General features: G+C 44.0%; 2 protein-coding genes across 16 annotated transcripts in view; one reads left to right on the top strand and one right to left on the bottom strand.

Annotated features, from left to right (window-relative positions):
• Nucleotides 1–3,724, bottom strand: part of LOC149320882 (E3 ubiquitin-protein ligase TRIM7-like) — a 21,820-nt gene extending 18,096 nt beyond the window's left edge. The window contains exons 1-2 of one of the 2 annotated variants that reach the window (XM_089505535.1): nucleotides 3,597–3,724; nucleotides 3,184–3,242 (exon numbers count right to left, since the gene is read on the bottom strand). The gene's annotated coding sequence lies outside the window, so the exon portion shown is untranslated. The remainder of the gene's footprint in view (nucleotides 1–3,183; nucleotides 3,243–3,596) is intronic. The other variant, XM_089505542.1, reaches the window with a different exon arrangement.
• Nucleotides 1–18,803, top strand: part of LOC149320881 (E3 ubiquitin-protein ligase TRIM7-like) — a 23,334-nt gene extending 4,531 nt beyond the window's left edge. For all 14 annotated transcript variants that reach the window (XM_089505800.1, XM_089505770.1, XM_089505734.1 and 11 more), the window contains 7 exons: nucleotides 1,802–2,312; nucleotides 3,620–3,715; nucleotides 4,827–5,057; nucleotides 7,637–7,659; nucleotides 9,612–9,730; nucleotides 10,705–10,737; nucleotides 17,637–18,803. In XM_089505800.1, the coding sequence (XP_089361926.1) occupies nucleotides 1,902–2,312; nucleotides 3,620–3,715; nucleotides 4,827–5,057; nucleotides 7,637–7,659; nucleotides 9,612–9,730; nucleotides 10,705–10,737; nucleotides 17,637–18,154 (1,431 nt within the window). In that variant the 5' untranslated portion in view covers nucleotides 1,802–1,901 and the 3' untranslated portion in view covers nucleotides 18,155–18,803. The remainder of the gene's footprint in view (nucleotides 1–1,801; nucleotides 2,313–3,619; nucleotides 3,716–4,826; nucleotides 5,058–7,636; nucleotides 7,660–9,611; nucleotides 9,731–10,704; nucleotides 10,738–17,636) is intronic.

Below are 18,803 nucleotides of genomic sequence, written 5' to 3'. Positions count from 1 at the left end.
GTTTTAAATATGGTTGTAGTATAACAGCTATGCAAGGCTTATTAAAGGTTTTATGAGAGGTTGTATTGGAAGTGATAATGTCTATTTGTGTTATATTAAAATTTTAAAATTATTTTTTTCTAGTTTTCATGGTTTGGAACACATGTGTTTGACTTTAATATGATTTAATAAGTGGATCCAAATATAGGAGATGGTTGATTTTAATAGGACTTAATAAGATTTAAGAGGAACCATTTGGTGCTAGATTAGTTTGCATCAGGGGCTTGATGCCAGTTTCATGGAAGAATTTTTTCTTAGCTTTATTTGAAGAATTTGGGTGAAGAAAAGACCTGGAAATTTCTTCCTGCAAAGCAGGTCAAAACTATTTTTTTTTTAGTCCTCATGGTTCTAAAAAAAACCCTGAATTATATCTGGAGGATTGGCTGGCACTAAATATACATATCCTGTGCATATGATATCGTAATGTAAAGGTGGAATTTTAATTTTGCTGGTGGTTTATGTGACAGCTATTGCCATTACATTCAGTGATATGTGGGAATTACGACTGACAAGTAACATTAGTGCAAAAAACATTATTAAGGGATTCTGTATGGTGATTGGTGTTCGCTGATTTTTTAATTTAATTTTACTTTACTTTAATTTAATTTTTGGTGGTGGTAGGGAAGAAACCCATCTGCCCCACATTATTTCTGCCTCTGGTACCAAATTTTATGTGGAAAAAGGAAAAAGTAATGCTTCTTCATTTGAAGCATACCTTTACATTTCAATTCCAAGTTGTAACACAACTAAATGTGGAAAGGTTAAAAGCTGTCTCCCTCCTTGCTTGGTTTTCTTCAACAAGTTAAGACGCTTTTATTTTTATTAATATATAATCGTACTTTTGTGTGTTTTGATTGTGCCTTTTAGCTTTTGCATATTTTTATGTGGTTTTCTACTGTTTTTAAATTACTTTGACTTTACTGTACTGTTTTTTTAAATGTTTTTAGCTGTGAGCTGCCTTGGGTCCCTTTCTGGGAGAAAAGTGGCATACTGATTGATTAATTAATTAATTAATTAATGGGTGTGTGAAAGAATACTGTGCAAGGCAACAGCAACTTCTTACCCACCTCTTCCCATGGATTGAGGTGAACGACAACAATTAACAAACAAACATCTTGTTCTTTATTTGCTAATTGTTGCTTGTTTGCTTATTGTTGTTGTTCCCCATCTTGACACATCATTTAAAAAACATCAATTTAAAAGGGCAAGTAAGAGTAATTATATTATTTATAAGATGTATACATATTAAACAATCCACATTAAAATTCATCATTTAAAATCTACAATTTAAAAAATGATCTGGATAAGCCTGCCAGAAGATTGGCCTTCAATGCTGTTTTGAATTCTGACAGTGTATTCAGTTATTATTAAATAATAATAATAATTACCCACCTCATGGATTCAGGCGGGGAACAACAACAGATTAACAACACATAATATCACTTATAGTTGGCCCTCCTTATCCACTGATATTTTTATCCATGGATTCAAGCATCCATGGCTTGAAAATATTCAGAAAAAGCAGAAATTCCAAATAGCAAACCTTGATTTTATATAAAAGACATCATTTTGTTATGCCATTGGATAGAATGGGACTTGAGCATCCTCGGATTTTGTTATCCACAGGGGGGCCTGGAACCAAACCCTAGCGGATAACAAGGGCCCACTGTATAACACACATCAGTTTAAATGAAGAAATAAGACATGTGCTCTATATGGTTTCTGCCCTGTGTTCATATCTTCTTTTTCCTTTTTTATCCAGAACCTGTTCCTCCAACCCATTGCATTCCCCTCTTCACAACTTGTAGTGAGTGCTTCATTTCTGAAAGTTAACTTTGGCCTGGTTGCAAGACAGCAAGAGCATGGCTGCTGCTGAGGATCACTTCCAGGACCTCTGCGAGGAGGCTCTGTGCACCATCTGCCTGGAGTATTTGCAAAACCCTGTGACCATTGAATGTGGGCACAATTTCTGCCACGACTGCCTGACCCAGTTCTGGAGGCAGCTGAAGGATGAGGCCACCTGCCCTCAATGCAGAGTAGCCATCCAGCAAAGGAATGTCATCCCCAATTGGCAGCTGGCTAGGTTTGTAGAAATCACCCAGAAACTCAGCCGCCAAACGAGGAAGAGGAAGGGAGATTGTGATAAGCACCAGGAGCCCCTGAAGCTCTTCTGCAAGGAGGATGAGACCTCCATCTGCGTGGTGTGCGACAGGTCCAAGGAACATCGAGATCACCAGGTGGTTCCTGTGGAAGAAGTTTCTCAAGAGTACAAGGTAAGACATGACCACGGAGTTTGGGTGAATCTACACCGTAGACCATGGCGGCTCATGGTGTAAACCATCTACACCATGAGCCACCATGGTGTAGTGTTTTGAGTTTTGGGTTATGACTCTGGACCAGGGTTCAAATCCCAGCTCAGCCATGGGAATTCACTGGGTGACCTTGGGCAAGTTATCCTCTCAGCCTCGTCATATGGGGGCCAAGGAGAAAAGCCAAGAGTAAAAGGTATCCTCTCGGCAAAGTAGCGCTATTGTGTTGAAGATTTTCAGACACATTGCGCTTATCCAGGACTAACCCATGTAGAACCAGCAATGCTTCAGCAACAAACTATTCATGGGGAAGTCCCTGGAATAGTTTGTTGCTGGAGCATTGCTGGTTCTTCATGGGTTAAATCCTGGATAAGAGCAACATCTTCTGGAAATCTTCAGCTTGATCGCACCAGTTTGCAGGATATATACCTCACCGCCCCCGATTTCCCCCCGTCAAAGTGATGTCAACCTGGATTATTTCTGCAATGCAGATATAGCCCGTACGTCAGAAATGATTTCAAGGCCCAAAATAGCAACAAACACTGTAGAAATAATGCAGTTTGACACCACTTTAAGTGCTGCGTGAATGTAAATTGCATTCGAACTGGCTTCCCATTGCCCAAAAATAGCATGCCATGGCCCGAATTTGTGTGTGGTAGTCTATGACGCAATAACGTGAAACCCCATGATTGCGCTCGGACTGATTTCCCATTGCCCGAAATTGTGTGTGGTAGTCTATCACACAATAACATTAAAGCCCATGATTGCGTTCGAATTGCCATTGGATTATACTTCCAATTTCCCTTGTCTGATAAACTCCAAAATGCATACATACCAGTTTGGGAACACTCCCTACTACACAGCTCTCCAATAGCACAACCAGGTGCTATTGCCCTAAAAAAAAATTAAAAATTAAATAAAGTTTTTTAAAAAAAAACCAAAATGGGCTGTTGTGGAATAGTGAACGGGAGGGGGAATGCGGAGAGAAGGCGACACTGACACCAAATGACTACCCAATCATGGAACTACCATAGGAGTAATTTACTACACTTGACTTCTGCTGTACCAGCGCAATTGGGAACTCATTCACAGGTTTTCCCCACTAATGGCAAGGTGCAGACTAACCACACTTGGAGGACAAGGCAGCAACAATAGGGAGATAGTGTTGTGTGATAGATATAACCAAAAGCACTGTAATCCAAATTTTATGCTGGTTTAAAAGTCACATGATAAATTCCTGAAACTAACCTGTACCTCTGTATTCTCTTTAGGATTTAATCAGTAGTTCTCTGGAGGTTCTGAAGAAAGAAAGAGAAAAATGTCTAACTTACAAATCTGAAACAGAAAATGAAAGCCAAGACTTATTAGTAAGTTTGACTGTTACAAGGAAGGAAGCAGGTACCTGTAACAAAATGCAATATAAAATGCAGAAAAGTCAATAGCAACAAGGCACTTCTGCTTGCTAGAATATCTGTTATTTCCAGTAGCCTGATATACCATAAGTGCTTCAAAAAAGGATATTTAGAAAGTGAATTTATGTAGTTCTGAATGATATTCTATATTGGTAAAAATTGAAATTTGCTTTCCTCCCACAAAAAACCTTTCCATACCAATGTAGGACACTGTGGACCTATAGATGTTTTAGATCTACAGTGGACCATCAGTATCCAGGGATTCTGCATCCACAGATTCAGCCATGCATGGCTTGAAAATATTTGTTTTAAAAAACAAAAAACCTCCAAAAAGCAAACCTTGATTTTTGCCATGTTATACAAAGGGCACCATTTTACTACACCACTGTATATATATTGAGATTTGAGCATAAAACCAAATCCAAGCAGATAGCAAGCATCTACTGTATAATTTCCAGCAGTCCTACCCAACAGAACTCATGGTGAGCGGGATTATGGAAGACTATTTTCACAGTCTGAAAAGTTCTTGTGCACTTTTTTAAACCATTGCTTTCTTTTGGAGAACAAAAAAAAAAAAAATAGAAACAAACCAGTGCAAAAGCAAACAAGATAAAAATGCAATGTAAAAGACAGTATACCAGGGTTCCTTAGAACACAACAAGCTGTGTCATCTTGCCTGGATCTCCCTGCCAAAGTAATACTATTCATATAGGTCAAGTAAAACAAATAATATCATGTGTGTATTGTGAAACAAATATTTATTTTAATCATTGCGCCTTAGTGTTATTACAGAATGTGACAAGTCATACTATGCTGCTAAGAAAGCATTCTGAGAAAGCAAAGACAAAATAGGATTTCCCATTTTCCTAATTAAAAATATATTACAAACTAAATATGACTCACTTTAAACCCACACTGGTTGAAAAATCACTGCTCTAAAGGCAACAACTCCTCACCCTTATTGTACACCTTTTGACACTCTTTAAATTGACCAAGACAAACTTGCCATTCACAAACATGGTGGCGACTAATCATCACCATCCTTTTCTCCATCTGCTTATTGTAGAAACAAACAGAAGCAGAGATGGAAAAGACAGTGGCTGAATTTAGACTATTACATCAGTTTCTGGAAGAGCAAGAAAAGCTTCTGCTGTCTCGGATGGAAGAGGTGAAGAAGGAAGTTTCAAAGAAAAGAGACGAATATCTGGCCAGGCTATCTGGGGAACTCTCCTCTCTTGAAAGTCTTATCCAGGAAATGGAGGAGAAGAAGCAACAGCCGGCAAGTGAACTCCTGCAGGTAAGAAAAGCTAAACGAGACCAAGCAGCTCTATAGAGCAAAGTTGGCTTCCAAACCTGGAACATCACCTCCACTCACAAAAGGAATAAAGAGACTCAGATTGATGTACTGAGAGCTGGTTGTGTTACATATGGGAGGTTCCAAAATGAACAAGATTGTACATTGAATCATAGAATAATAGAGTTGGAAGAGGCCACAAGGGCCATCCAGTCCAACCCCTGCCATAGAGGAAATCTCAGTCAAAGCATCCCTGATAGATGTCTATCCCGCCTCTGTTTAAAGACCTCCAAGGAAGGAGACCCCACTACACTCCGATGGAGTGAGTTCCACTGTCAAACAGCCCTTACTGTCAGGAAGTTCCTCCTAATGTTGAGGTGGAATCTCTTTTCCTGCAGTTACATTTAACATCATGTGGACTGCCAGTTTCTGTGTGAAGTTCTTAGCCCCATCCATGCATGGTTTCCATCATACAGCCACCATTTACTGTGACACACAGTGTGAGTGTGTGTGTGTGTGTGTGTGTGTGTGTGTGTGTGTGTATCCAGCTCTCTTCTATGCCAACATTCTTTGATGATGCCAGCCACAGATGCTGGCGAAATGTCAGGAATAAACTCTTCTAGAACATGGCCACATAGCCCGAAAAACCCACAAAAAACTATGGATGCTGGCCATGAAAGCCTTCAACCTTATTACATTGTTTACTGCAGACACGCTGCTGTGACCTGATACCAGAGGTCTATGTCTGTCCACCTTCCTTCACCATCCTCCCAATGCTGTAACTGCTAAAAAACCTTCCAAATAGACATGTGACAAAGAGGAAGAGGCCAGGCTGCAAAGTATAAAAAGAAGATTTTGTTTGTTAGAGGCTTTGTATACTTGTAGGTTGTTCATGTGTGATTATACTCTTCTGTGCTTCCAGCACCAGCTAGAGAATGTAAGTAGACCCGAGTGCCCTCCCCAAGAGGTGGCACATGGTGGGCACTAAGGGGCCATTCAGACTACCTTTTACCCCAGTTGAGAAACCGAATTAAAAGCGGGAAATTCATACTGACACCAGTTCTTTTATACTTGAATTTGAGGCTTGCACACCCGTTCAGGGGCAATTCCCCCTTGGCGCTGGTCTTTTGAAAGCAGAGTTTTACCTGTATCTTTTGAGAAAAACCGGGTGCCAGCAAATGTGAACTCGGCCTTGGTCATGATCAGGTCAATTTCAAGGGAAGGATTTAGGGCAGAGGGAGGGCAGCTCTCTCTCTCTCTCTCTCTCTCTCTCTCTCTCTCTCTCTCTCTCTCTTTGTAATGTTATTTTTGACAGATTGTGTGAATGCTTTTTCTACAGGTTGATATATATTGATAGAACGTGTCTGCTTGTGCTACATTTCCCTTTTGTTTGCTTGCTGCTGGCACAGCACGGCACCTCACTTTGCAAGTGGCATTCTTTTTTAATTATTTTCTGTATGTGTGTGTGTGTGTGTGACAGAATATGGAAATGTGTTTCCTTTCAAGTTTGGAAAATTGATACAATATGTGAGTGCTTTTGCTACATATATATATATGTGTACGTAAGGCATTCTGGAGTGGCAGTTGGAGGGAAAGCAAAGCAAGAGGATGCAGTGATGGCATTCTGAGGTGAGGTATTATTATTATTGTGACAGGAAGAGGATGGCATGGGGGGGAGGAAGCAAAGGCTTCGGAGGTGGCATTGGGCTGGAAATGAAGGGAAAGGAGGAGGTTCCAAAGAGGAGGAAATGCTGGGCTGGAAGCAAAGGGGAGACAAGAGGCTGGCATCTGAGGGGGAGGCAAGGGCTTCAGAGGTGGCATTGGGCTTGAAGCGAAGGGAAGGGAAGAAGTTCCAAAGAGGAGGAAATGCTGGGCTAGAAGCTAGAGGAAAGGCTGTGAAAACCCCTGACTGGGGGAGTCACACTCTCTCAGCCTCAGGAGAAAGGCAATGGCAAATCTCCTCTGAACCAATCTTGCCAAGAAAACCCCAGGATGGGGTCGTTTTAGCGCACACTGCCACAAGTTTTTTTTTAAAAAGGAGGGGGAAAAGCATCCATTCAGTTTGCCAATGGCTGTAGGATATGTCACCTTTGACGAAAGTGGAAGTGAACTTGATTGACAACAAGGAGGCTCCGTTTTAAAGCAGTAGTGCAAATGTGAACCCTAGAAGGGCAAATTGCCCCGATCAAGGTAAAGGGTAGTGGGCAATTCTTTCCGAGCAGATGGCGCAGTGGTTAAATGCCTGTACTGCAGCCATTCACTCAAAACCACAAGGTTGCGAGTTCAAGACCAGCAAAAGGGCCCAAGCTCAACTCAGGCTTGCATCCTTCCGAGGTCGCTAAAATGAGTACCCAGACTGTTGGGGGCAAATTAGCTTACTTGCTAATTAGCTTACTTGCTGTTCACCGCTATGATCTTTGGAATAGCAGTATATAAATAAACAAATTATTATTATTATTATTATTATTATTAATATTAATATTAATATGGGGGCAACCGGATCTGCCCTGTTCTATCCAGGACAAATGGGCGAGTGGGAATGGGGCCTCAGTTCACATTTCTTTCTCTCTTTTCCCCTCTAGGATGTGAAAACTATCTTGCAGAGGTAAGGGGATCTTACTCATTTCCATTAGTGCCACATAATGATTGGATTGTAAAGTATGCATCAAAATTGGATTATCCTTTGAGAACTCTGGTTGTAGCACATAGAGTTGGAAGAGATTCCAAAAGGCATCCAGTCCAACCTTCTGCCATGCAGAAATGCAGAATCAATACAAAATCTTACCATCAGGAAGTTCTTCCTGATGTTTAGATGGAATCTCTTTTCCTATAGCTTGAATTCATTGCTCTAGTCTCTGGCGCAGCAGAAAACAAGTTTGCTCCATCTTCAATATGAATGAATGAATGAATTAATGAATGATGAATTAATGAATCTTTATTTATATACCGCTATTCCCATGATCACAGCGGTTTACAATCAGTTAATAATACAAAAACAGCAAACTCCAATAAAAAGAAATCCCCCCGTATTAAACAGTAAAATACAAGCGATAAAATATCCATCATTCAATCATCTTTAAAACAGTTAAAACTAATAGCACCAAGGACATCCATTACACTACAGCAGCATAAAAGGAGAAGAGTAGAACTAAGGAACATGGGGGAAAGCAAGACGGAAAAGGTAAGTCTTTAGATTTTTCCTGAAAGACTCCAGGGAGGGGGCTGAGCGGAGCTCATCAGGGAGAGTTCCAAGCCTGCGGGGCCGAAGCAGAAAAAGCCCTATGTGCAGACAACACGTATTTCGTGTCAGGAACTCTCAAAAGCTGTTTCCCACCCGACCGGAGAGTGCAGGGCGGATTGTATGGGGAGAGGCGGTCCTCCAAGTACCCTGGCACTCTTTCAAATATTTAAACATGGCTATCCTATCACCTCTTAACCTTAACATAGGTTATATTGCAAAGGAAAGACACAAGTGCCTATCACTCGGCAAAGCAAAGCCCCAATAGCTGTTATGGTGCAATTCATGTCTTGATTGCTTATTTAGATTCCTCAGATGGTTCATTCTAATACCAACATCTGCAATGACTGCTCCATTCAGTCCCATTGGAGTGAACCATTGGAACACTCTTGGGCTACCTACAGTCACAAAGGACCAGGTGTTGCAGGTGTGTCATGCTCCTGACCATCTTTCCACAGCATATTTCCTTTAGGTTTTTCTCACAATCCAAAGAGAGGTTGTGAGGAACTTTCTACTTCTACTAGCAACCAGTGGCATCACGGGGGGTGCGGACTGCACCAAGTGACACCACAGAGGAGGGATGACACCTGATTGTTCCCTCCTCACACCGCAGGGGTATGTGTGAGCCCCAACATTTCTCAGAAGGGAACCAAGGCAACCGAGAAAGAGGGACGGGTGCATGCTCTCTCTCCTTCCCCACTATCCTGGTGCTCCAGACCCAAAGAAGGGGGAAGAGGGCCAAGCACATACATGCGTACACCCTTCTTGCCTACTCCTCGTGCTTTGGCTGGCTTGTCTCAACTGGCCAAAGCACTGAGAAAAGAGGAATGTGTGCACACACAAATGTGCACCCTTTCCACAATGCCTCTGTTATTGCCAGGGCTGGTGGGGTGGGATACTGCAGGTTCCTGTGGGTGCCTCCATTTCCCAACCAGTCACAATGCCCACACCATCCAGTGCCCACCTGCCTGGTGGTCTGGTCCAGCCAAGGAGCCATCTGTCTGGGCCTCTCTGACAGCCAGCGCCTCCCCCTAAGTCTGGAGACAGGCAGCTCAAATGGGCAGAGCCTTATTTGGGGGAAGATGCAGAGAGGGGTCATGCGGCATCAGTGCAAGAAATGCCTTTACTCCTAAATGTAGGTTCAGAAATAACTTGAAGGCACACAACAGTAATAAATGTCATTGGACTCAAAAACCTGATGGCAATTGTCATTCTGTACTGTTCTCCTTCCCTTCAGTTTCTTTATTTTGCTCCACTTTCAAATTATGGATTGGATAGGTGGTAATTTAACCTATTTTAATCTTGTTTATTTCTACCAGGAGTGAGGAGAAGGTGTCATTTGAGAATCCACCGGCTTTTTCTGTAGAACTGAGGTGGAAACTCTGGGACATTTGTGATATAAATCCTCTTTTAGTTAATGTTATGAAGCAATTCAAAGGTAAGGAAAAATGTCTGTAGGATTTACTCTTGTCACTGCCTTAGTTCAAAAATGAAGATGTAAATACAGGCTGCCCTCCACATCCACTGATTCTTTCTCCATGGATTCAACCATCCATGGCTTGAAAACATTAAAAAAAGTATAAATGCCAAATTGCAAACCCTGATTTTGCCATTTTATATAGGACCCCATTTTACGGTGCCATTGTATTTAATGGGACTTGAGCATCCCCAGATTTTGGTATCCATGGTGGGTCTTGGAACCAAGCCTCAGTGGATAACAAGGGTTTGCTGTAAGCCACCTTACTCTATTTGATCCATTTTATCTGGCTTTATCATCTTTTTAGCTGTTCTATATAGAAGCTTCTATTTTTATTTTTTTAGAGTTAAATATGAAGCAAAGTTTGTCTGACAGTGGAAAATACCTGGATTGGCGATAGCTGGGACCTCCCTCCTTGCCCCATTTGTTGGTCTTAACTTTTGAGTTTCTCCTAATGTACTCCTTCTGCATCCCAACCTATGAGTCAGCCAGAACCCTTTGAAGAACCTGCCAAACACAATTCCGTGGTATAGGTTGCAATCTTTTAGATGCTTGCCACTTTATCACTAATAATGCACAAAATTACAGCAGGATAATAGCATCTTTGGAAGTACTTATTACACAGTGTTGTGTCTTTCTTTGCATTTTAGTCATTGGTAGAGGGCACTTTTAATTAACAGAAATGTCATTGAAAAGGTGCCCTCCGTCAATGCTTGAAATGCAAAGCAACAATGAGAATGTGAATGAAATTGTGCCTTCCACCAAGGATCAAAATGCAAAACAGCAATAGGATGGAAAGACACATAATATATAAGGAATAAGGATTGCAATAAGGAAGCAATAAAGGCTAGGGAATGAATGTATATTTTTGTAAAAGGAATTCTCTTGGGATTGCTGTGTAGTGTTTAATTTGTGTCTGTATTTCTTTTACCCAGATGCTCTGATACCTGGACTACAGCTGCAGAAAGGTAAATTTCTGGTGAATGACCATAGGAGGGATGGGAACTGGTTACAAATGTATCTGTTAGTGCCACAGACTTTGGAACCATCAAAGGAGCCAAGCAGGAGAGGGGATCCAGTAATTCTGTAGCAGCCATAGGAATTATGGAGCTCTCTGGATGCTGCTGGACTGCAACTCTCCTTCACTGCAAACCTCATAGAAGCATAGAAACTTGCTAAGGAGATTATCACACCGGCAAAAAAGGCAGGGGGTGCCTGATGTGAGCTCCGTTCGTGCCCTGCCTTTGACCTGACCTGACCTGACCCTTTTCCTCCTGCTAGAGGAGCTTTGCCATTGCTTTCCACTGAGGCTGAGAGAGCGTGACCTATCAGTTCCAACTAAAGTAGACCCATGGAATCAATTGGGAATAAAATGGAAATGCAATGCAGGCATTCCTGTAGCATCCTCATATAACACAAATAATAATAATAATAATAATAATAATAATAATCCAGGAGCAAGAGGAAATGAAAGTAGAACAAGCAGCCTGATTTCCCTACATGCCCCAGCGTAGCTCCGCAACCCAATTCCCCCTGGAAATTCTCCTCCTCCTTCCTTCAGACCCTCTCCTTCCTCGGGGATGCCCACTGACCCTTTCCCCCAGCTCCTTCATCCTCCTCCTCCTCCTGCTCCGTTTTAGAATCCCCTCCATGGCTCCCTTCCTCCCACGGCCCCTTTCTCCTCCTCCTCCTCCTCCTCCTTCATCACTTTCTCCACCACCACCCCCCACCTCTCTGACAGCTCTCTGCAGCCCAAAAGTCATCCCTGATTTCCCCCTTTCCTCCTGTCCAGAATCTTTGCATCCAGATTCCCCTTCTTTTGGCTTTTTCCTTCTCCTCCTCCTCCTCCTTCTCCCTTCTGATGATGGGAGGGAATGCTCTGACCTTTGCCCGCCCCCTGACCCTAATCCCTCCCTAATTTGCCCCGATCATGATCGAGGGCAAGTTCAAATTTCGTGCAACCCAAGTCTTTTGGGAAAAGACGGATTTTAGCCCGAATCTGGATACCTCAGTGTAAGGGGCATTTCCTTGTGCAAGCCCAGACATGGATTGTGACGGATTTGGATCCAATATGAACTTCACGTGCAAGAATCGCTTTCAAACCCATTTTTTTCTGTAGTCTGAATGGCCCCTGAGATGTAAGATATACCCTGGAAAAAGAGGACATCGGGTCATCCTGAGGGTTCCATGCTATGGAGCCCTGGGATTTGTAGTTTGTTGTGGCTCTACTGCTCTCTGACTGAGAAGGCAAATTTTCTTCCAAAAATCCAAATCCCAGGATTCCATAGCATGGAGCCAGGACAGTTAAAGCAGTGTCAAATTGCATTACTTCTGCAGTGTAGATGCAGCCCATGAAAAAAGGATGGGAATGGCTCCAGGGCGAGAAAGAAAAGACATAGTAGGCACAACCACCAAGGGCAGGCAAGCCACACTCTCTCAGCCTCAGAGGAAGGCCATGGCAAAGCTTCTCTGAACTCATATTGCCAAGAAAACCCCATGGTAGGTTTGCTTCAGGGCAGGGCAGGCCTCCTCCTCTTCCAGGACATTTCCTCCATTCCAACCTTCTGTGCAGGAGGTATTCTAAAACATCCTCCATTTTGAGCATGACTAAGAAGCATGCATTTACATTTCTAGGGCCCATTCTGGATGGGCATACAGTACGCGCGGAGCGCACACTAGGGTTAGAAAGGGGCGTAACTTCCTGATGCCCCTAACCCTAGCATGCACTCCACGTGTACAAAATGGCGGCGCCCTATACAGACGGGGGGCCATTTTGACGTAGCATCGCGAAAATGATGCTGCAAGTGCGCCATTGGCACTTTGGCGCGTCATTTCCGCAGCACAAGAAGAAGTGCCATTTTGGCGCTTCTTTTTAGCTGCGCCGGGAAGCCTCGTGGTTTGGCTGCTGGGGCTTCGCAGCGCAGCTAATGACAGCGCAGGCAGAGCACTGCTTTTTGGCACTCTGTAAAGTGCCTGGGAGTGTTTGGAGCTTTTCTTGAGTCCTTTCCTCCCTTTGTCTTGAATGTCTTCCATTTCGTGGTGCCTTCCATTGCAGTGAAGACATCTGGGAAGAAGACCAAGCTTTTAAAGCGTATTGTTGGAGCCAGTGTGGACTAGTTGTTTGAGCGTTGGACTATGACTCTGGGTTCAAATCCCAGCTCAGCCATGGAAACCCACTGCGTGGGGCATCACGCTCTCTCAGCCTCAGAGGAAGGTCATGGCGAGCCTCCTCTGAACAAACTTTGCCAAGGAAATCCCAAGAGAGGGTGGCCAGGAGGCAGAAAGGATTTGAGGACACACAGCAATAAACAACAACAACAACAACAACAAGGGGGTCTAGGTTAGTGAGGGGGAAGGGAGGCAAAAGTGGGTGGCTAAGGAAGAAGAGGGCCAAAGTCTGGTAAGGAGGAAGGAGTTATTTGGGGGGGGGGGGAGAGAAATGGGGCTATGGAAACCCACTGGGTGAATTTGGGGGAGTCACACTCTCTCAACCTCAAGGGAAGGCCATGGCAAACCTTCCCTGAACAAGTCACTCTCTTGGCAAGAAAAAGAAGGAGAGAGGAAGGAAGGAAGATGGAGGGAAGAATGGGGGAAGGTAGGAAAGAAGGAAGGAAAGAAGGGGGAGGGAGGGACAGGAGCAAAGAAAGAGGGAAGGAAGGAAGGAAGGAAGGAAGGAAGGAAGGAAGGAAGGAGAAGGGAGGCGCTCTGGACTCCATAACATACTTCAGCTCCCAGAATTCCATAGCCTTAATCCAGAAAGAGTTAAAGCAGTGCTAAACCAGGTTAATTCTCGTGTGGATGCAGCCCAGGAGTTGCAGAGCACAGCAAACTTCTTCCCTCCTTCCAGTCTCAGCAAGCAGCTCTCTCTTCCTGTCACTCGGAGGCTGGCAGTGCTGCTGGCTGCTCTGCTTGCCTGAATCTGATCCTTAGGCTAAAGCCTCTCTCTCTCTCTCTCTCTCTCTCTCTCTCTCTCTCTCTCTCTCTCTGGCGCCCCCTAGAGGTTGGTGCCCTAGGCAGCTGCCTAGCTGGCCTATATAATAATAATAATAATAAAATAAAATTTTTATTTATATCCCGCCCTTCCAAAAGATCAGGGCGGCTGGATGAGCTGGCCCTGGATGGAAGCATCCCACTATGCTCCTGTATTTTTTGCCGTTGTGATAATTTCGCAAGGCTAATGGTGTTTGCAGTTCACCAATATCCAAAGGTATCATTGGACTCCTGCCCTATAATGATGTTTGAGATGATGAGTAAGGGTCATAAGCTCTCCCCTCTTCTTCAACTTCCACTACTTCCAAAGCACATCTGCACACATTTGAAAGGAATTGTCTACCAATTCTCTTTTCCTTCATGGATCTTTTTTTAATGAGAAAAAAGACACAAAAAAAGGACAAAATGGGGAAATTAAATTGAATTTTGTCTGTACTATCTGTAAATGCCTGTGAATTGTTGTTTTTGTTAACTGCCATCAAGTCAACTTAAACTTATAGGGACCCAATGAATGAACGAACTCTAATTCACCAATTACCCATCAGCCACCCGGCTCAGATCTTTCAGACTCAGGGCTGTTGATTCCTTGACTGAGTTTATCCATCTCGAATGCGATCTTCCTCTTTTCCTATTTCCTTTTACCTTTACATGCATTATTATCTTTTCTAGTGAATCCTGTTTTCTCATGATTTGTCTCCATTTAGTCATCTTGGCTTCTAGGGAGAGTTCAGGCCTGATTTACTCTTGGGCCCATTTACAGTATTTGTCTTTTTGGCACTCCACAATGTGTCTGCAGAACTCTCCTCCAGCACCACATTTCAAATGAGTTGGATTTTCTTCCAATCCGCTTTCTTCACTTTCCAGCTTTCACAACCATACGTAGACATTGGGATTACTGTGAAAAGAACAGTCCAATTGAACCATAAAAGCCTCCTCAAGAAGCACCTTCAGTTAAGAGAGTGTAAATCCTCTCCTCTTTGGCCTTCTCTTTTTCTTCCATCCACATGTACTCAAAGCACAAACGAGTTTGCTGGAGGTGGCAGTGGTTCCTTCCTTCCCTCCTTCCAACTCATGTTACCATCCAAGAATAAGAAAAAAGAAGTGATGTAAATACTTTCCAAACATAAATTACATAACGTGGGTCACAGTTAAGAAAGTAGGTGTGTGATTCTGGAAAAGTCTGGAAGAAGGAGAGGGAAATCTCCACTGCTTATATGGTTGAGGCTCAGGCTATCTGAAAGACCATATCTCCATATATGAGCCTATCCGATTTTAAGATCTTCACAGGAGGGCTTTCTCTTGGTCCCAACTCCACTTGGTATGTTTGGTGTGAGACCTGGAAGAGAGCTTTCTCAGGACCTTTTTCACACAGGAAAAATTGGAAGGTTAAACTGGTCACAATGCAGGGTCATCCAGGGCATTAGGGACAATTTTGCAGTTGCTTTTCAGATGATGTTGTGCACAAACTGGTCAGACTCCAGACAGAAAGTGAGGTGAATCCAGGAATAAGCATTTTCGCAAAAATACAGTATTTTCAAGTCCAGTTCATTCACAAATTCGTTCTCTTTACATAATAGCAGCTTTCTGAAAACCATGTCCCGGATTCTCCCTGTTCCCAGATTTCCATGGTTCCTTGCTGTGCCAAGGAGAGGAAGGCAGGCTTGTTCTTAAAGGGACACACACACACACACCTACACACACATCTCTTTCCCTCACGTGGCTGGTCTCCCCTCCTCTAACAGAGCCTCTTGAGCAGCCTCTAAGAGAACAGCGGGTGGGAGAAGGCAGAGAGAGAGGACGTTGTGGTATTCCTCATGTACAGGCAGGAGAAATGGAGGATATGGCCTGGAAAAGGAGCATATGGGACGTTCAGCCCTTGCTGAAACCAGGCAGGTTTATGGACCAGCCCCGTCCTCTTTCTCTCTAGTGTGTGTGTTTGTGTCTGGTTTTATGGAAGTTTGCAAAGGGAAACCTCAGCCTGCCTTCCTCTGCAGCAAGGAGGATTTTCCTCCCCGGTTTCCCTTCCCTCTCTGGACCATGTGTGTGGATGCATTTGTGCAAATGACGTTTTGGAGCATGCACCAAAAAGCTATTTCCAAGCTAGCAACGGCATTTGTCCTAATCCGTCTGAAACCCAAATTCGCATTTGACCCACTTTCTTGCCGAAGTAATGTGCTTTTAACCCCTTGTTGCGTTCTGTGTGTGATAAGCATTAGCAAATTTGTTTGCTTTTCCGAGATGCCAAGACTTTAACCATTTTTGGGATGGAAGCACGTAGGTCCCCGTGTGAAAAAAGTCCTCAATGGCTGCTCCCAGGCTGTGGAACTCTCTGCCAAGGAAGGCTGAGATGGCCCCCTCCCGGCTTTCTATTTGCCAGTAAGCAAAGACCGTCTTAGGCCCATTACAGACGGGCCTTAAAGTACGTGCTGAGCACGTACTAGGGTTAGGAAGCGGCGGCGCTTCCGCACCCCCCCAACCCTAGTATGTGCTCAGCACGTACAAAATGGCGGTGGCCATTCCACACAGCCGCCGCCATGACCACATCACGACCGCGCCGCCTCCAAACGAGGCGGCACGGTTGTGACATAGTGGGGCTGTGCCAGGGAGCCTAGTGCACCCTTTCCGCGGCCCTGGAAGGAGCTCCGTTTCAGAGCTCCTTCCTGGCTTTGCGTCACTGGGCACAGCCTTCAGATGGCTGTGCCCAGCGACACAGAGGAGAAAGGGGCCAAGTGGCCCCTTTCTCCTCCTCCCTGCCGCCGCAGGGTGTCCTTGGGGCTTCAAGCCCCAAGGACACCCCTTTCCAGGCTGCGGGGAAGGGGCCTTTTTCTGCTTCCCCGCGGCCCGGAAAGCAGCGGATCAGGGCCTCAGCGGCTGCCGTTCTCACCACTGAGGCCCCAATACACCGGGGAAAGGCATGCCTACAGGCCGCCCCAAAGGGGCAGTCTGTAACACACCTTATTTAAACAGGCTATTGGCTCTTAACTCAGTGGTTCCCAAACTTTGGTCCTCCAGATATTTTGGACTCCATCTCCCAGAATTCCTGGCTGTTGGTCATGCTGACTAGGGCTTCTGGGAGTCGATGTGCAAAACACCTGGAGGATCAAAGTTTGGGAACTACTGGTTGGGGTAGCATAACAGGTAGCCTTTAATGTGATTTTAACTGTTTTAAAATAATGTTTTTGAGTTAAATTAATATTTAATGCTTTTTAAAAATTGTTGTATTTCAGACAGTTGTAGTTGTATTGTTTTAATGTATAATATAAGCAGTTTTGGGGCCTATATGAAGAGGGGGGGGAGGAGGACATATACTAAAAATAATAATAATTGCAGTGTATGAAAGTCCTATTGATTGGAAAGTGAACTGAAATTACAAGTGTGCATAGAGTCTGTGGCCTGTTACAGACTGCCAAAATAAAGCTGCTTCGGGTCTCTTTGGAGGCATGCTATTTAAATGATGCATGGGTCCTAAGAGTCCGGAGGTCGCACCAAAGCCACACTCCATTCATAAGCACTGGAGTGCAGCTTTTGGTGCAGCTTCCAGATTCTTAGGATGCATGCATCATTTAAATAGCATATCTCCAAAGAGACCCGAAGCAGCTTTATTTTGGCAGTCTGTAACAGGCCTGTGTGGCATAGTAATTTGAGCATTGATTTGACTGTGGAGACCTGGGTTCAAATCTCCATTCTAGCATGAAAACCCACTGGGTGAGTCACACACTCTCAGCCTCAGAAAACCATGCAATAAGGTCATCATAAATTGGAAATTATTTGAAGGCAAACAACAACAATAACAGCAATAGACTCAGTATCTTAGTAATTCACCCAGCTGATGTTCCTTCTTTTTCCTTTCTTCATTTTCTCCCTCCAACCCCAACAGCAAATGTAACTCTGGATCCAGACACAGCTCATCCCAAACTGATCCTATCTGGGGATAAGAAAAGTGTAAAATGTGGAGCCCAATATCGAGATCTGCCTGACAATCTGGAGAGGTTCAACAAAGCTGTTTGTGTGCTGGGATGTGAAGAATTCACTGCAGGCAGATATTTCTGGGAAATCAGTGTGGGAAGGGAGGAACAATGGCTTGCAGGGGTCTCTAGAAAGTCGGTGAAGAGAAAGGGTGACATTGTCTATGGTCCTGAGGGAGGGATCTGGGCTATAGGGAAGTGCGGAGGTCAGTACAGGGCTACCAACCATCCTTGCTACCCAGCTTTGTCTTCAAACAGAGAACTGAAGAAGATCCGAGTGTCTCTGAACTGTCCTGGGGGGCAGGTGGCCTTTTATGATGCTGATACCGGAGACCATCTCTACACATTCTCTGGAGCCTCATTCATGGGAGAGACCCTTCTTCCTTTCTTTAATGTGCATGGAGAAGGGCATCTGCTAATTTGTCCTTAAGGCAGCCAAAGAAACTGACCACAAAGCCACTGAATCCTGCAAGATGGATTAATGCTTTGGGTTCATCTCTGATAAGGGCCCAAAGCAGTACTTTAGTGGTAAAGTTGGGGTTTCTTTATTCATTCATCTAGGTACATAACAGATTGAAAACCTCCATGGCAGCTGTGGGGTGCCAAGCGGCCATTTTATTCCGCATGCTATTTGTGTCTGAATCCACTGGGTGAAGTCATTAGGGGTTTGGGGGTAGATGCCATCAGTATGCTGAAGACACTCAGTTCTACTTCTCTTGGTCATTGGAATAAGTTGGGGCTTTGCAGATGCTGGAACAGTCTCTGGATGCTATCATGGACTAAATGTGGGCCAGTATATTAAATCTAAACCTCAGTAAAGCAGATGTTGTGTCTGGATTGCTGGTTTTCACGTCTGGCAATTGGGTAAATAGCCTGTCTTGAAAGCTGTGGCTCCCCATTGAAGGAATGGCTTAGGAAAATGCATGGATCTCTCACTGAAGGCCCAAGTGATTCCATGGCCCAGAGTCTGCTTTGACTGGTCCAGCAGCTGTGGCCTTTCTAGGATAGGAACACCTGGCCACATCAGCTCATGTAATGGTGGCACATATACAATATACAGTTGTTTCAATTGCATATTC

The sequence above is a fragment of the Sceloporus occidentalis genome, unplaced genomic scaffold (assembly GCF_023333645.1).
Source record: "Sceloporus occidentalis isolate IW3139 unplaced genomic scaffold, rSceOcc1.0.p SCAF_1, whole genome shotgun sequence".
NCBI classification, from domain to species: Eukaryota; Metazoa; Chordata; class Lepidosauria; order Squamata; family Phrynosomatidae; genus Sceloporus; species Sceloporus occidentalis.
Note: the sequence above shows the minus strand (reverse complement) of the source record. Positions and strands in the feature narration are given on the sequence as shown.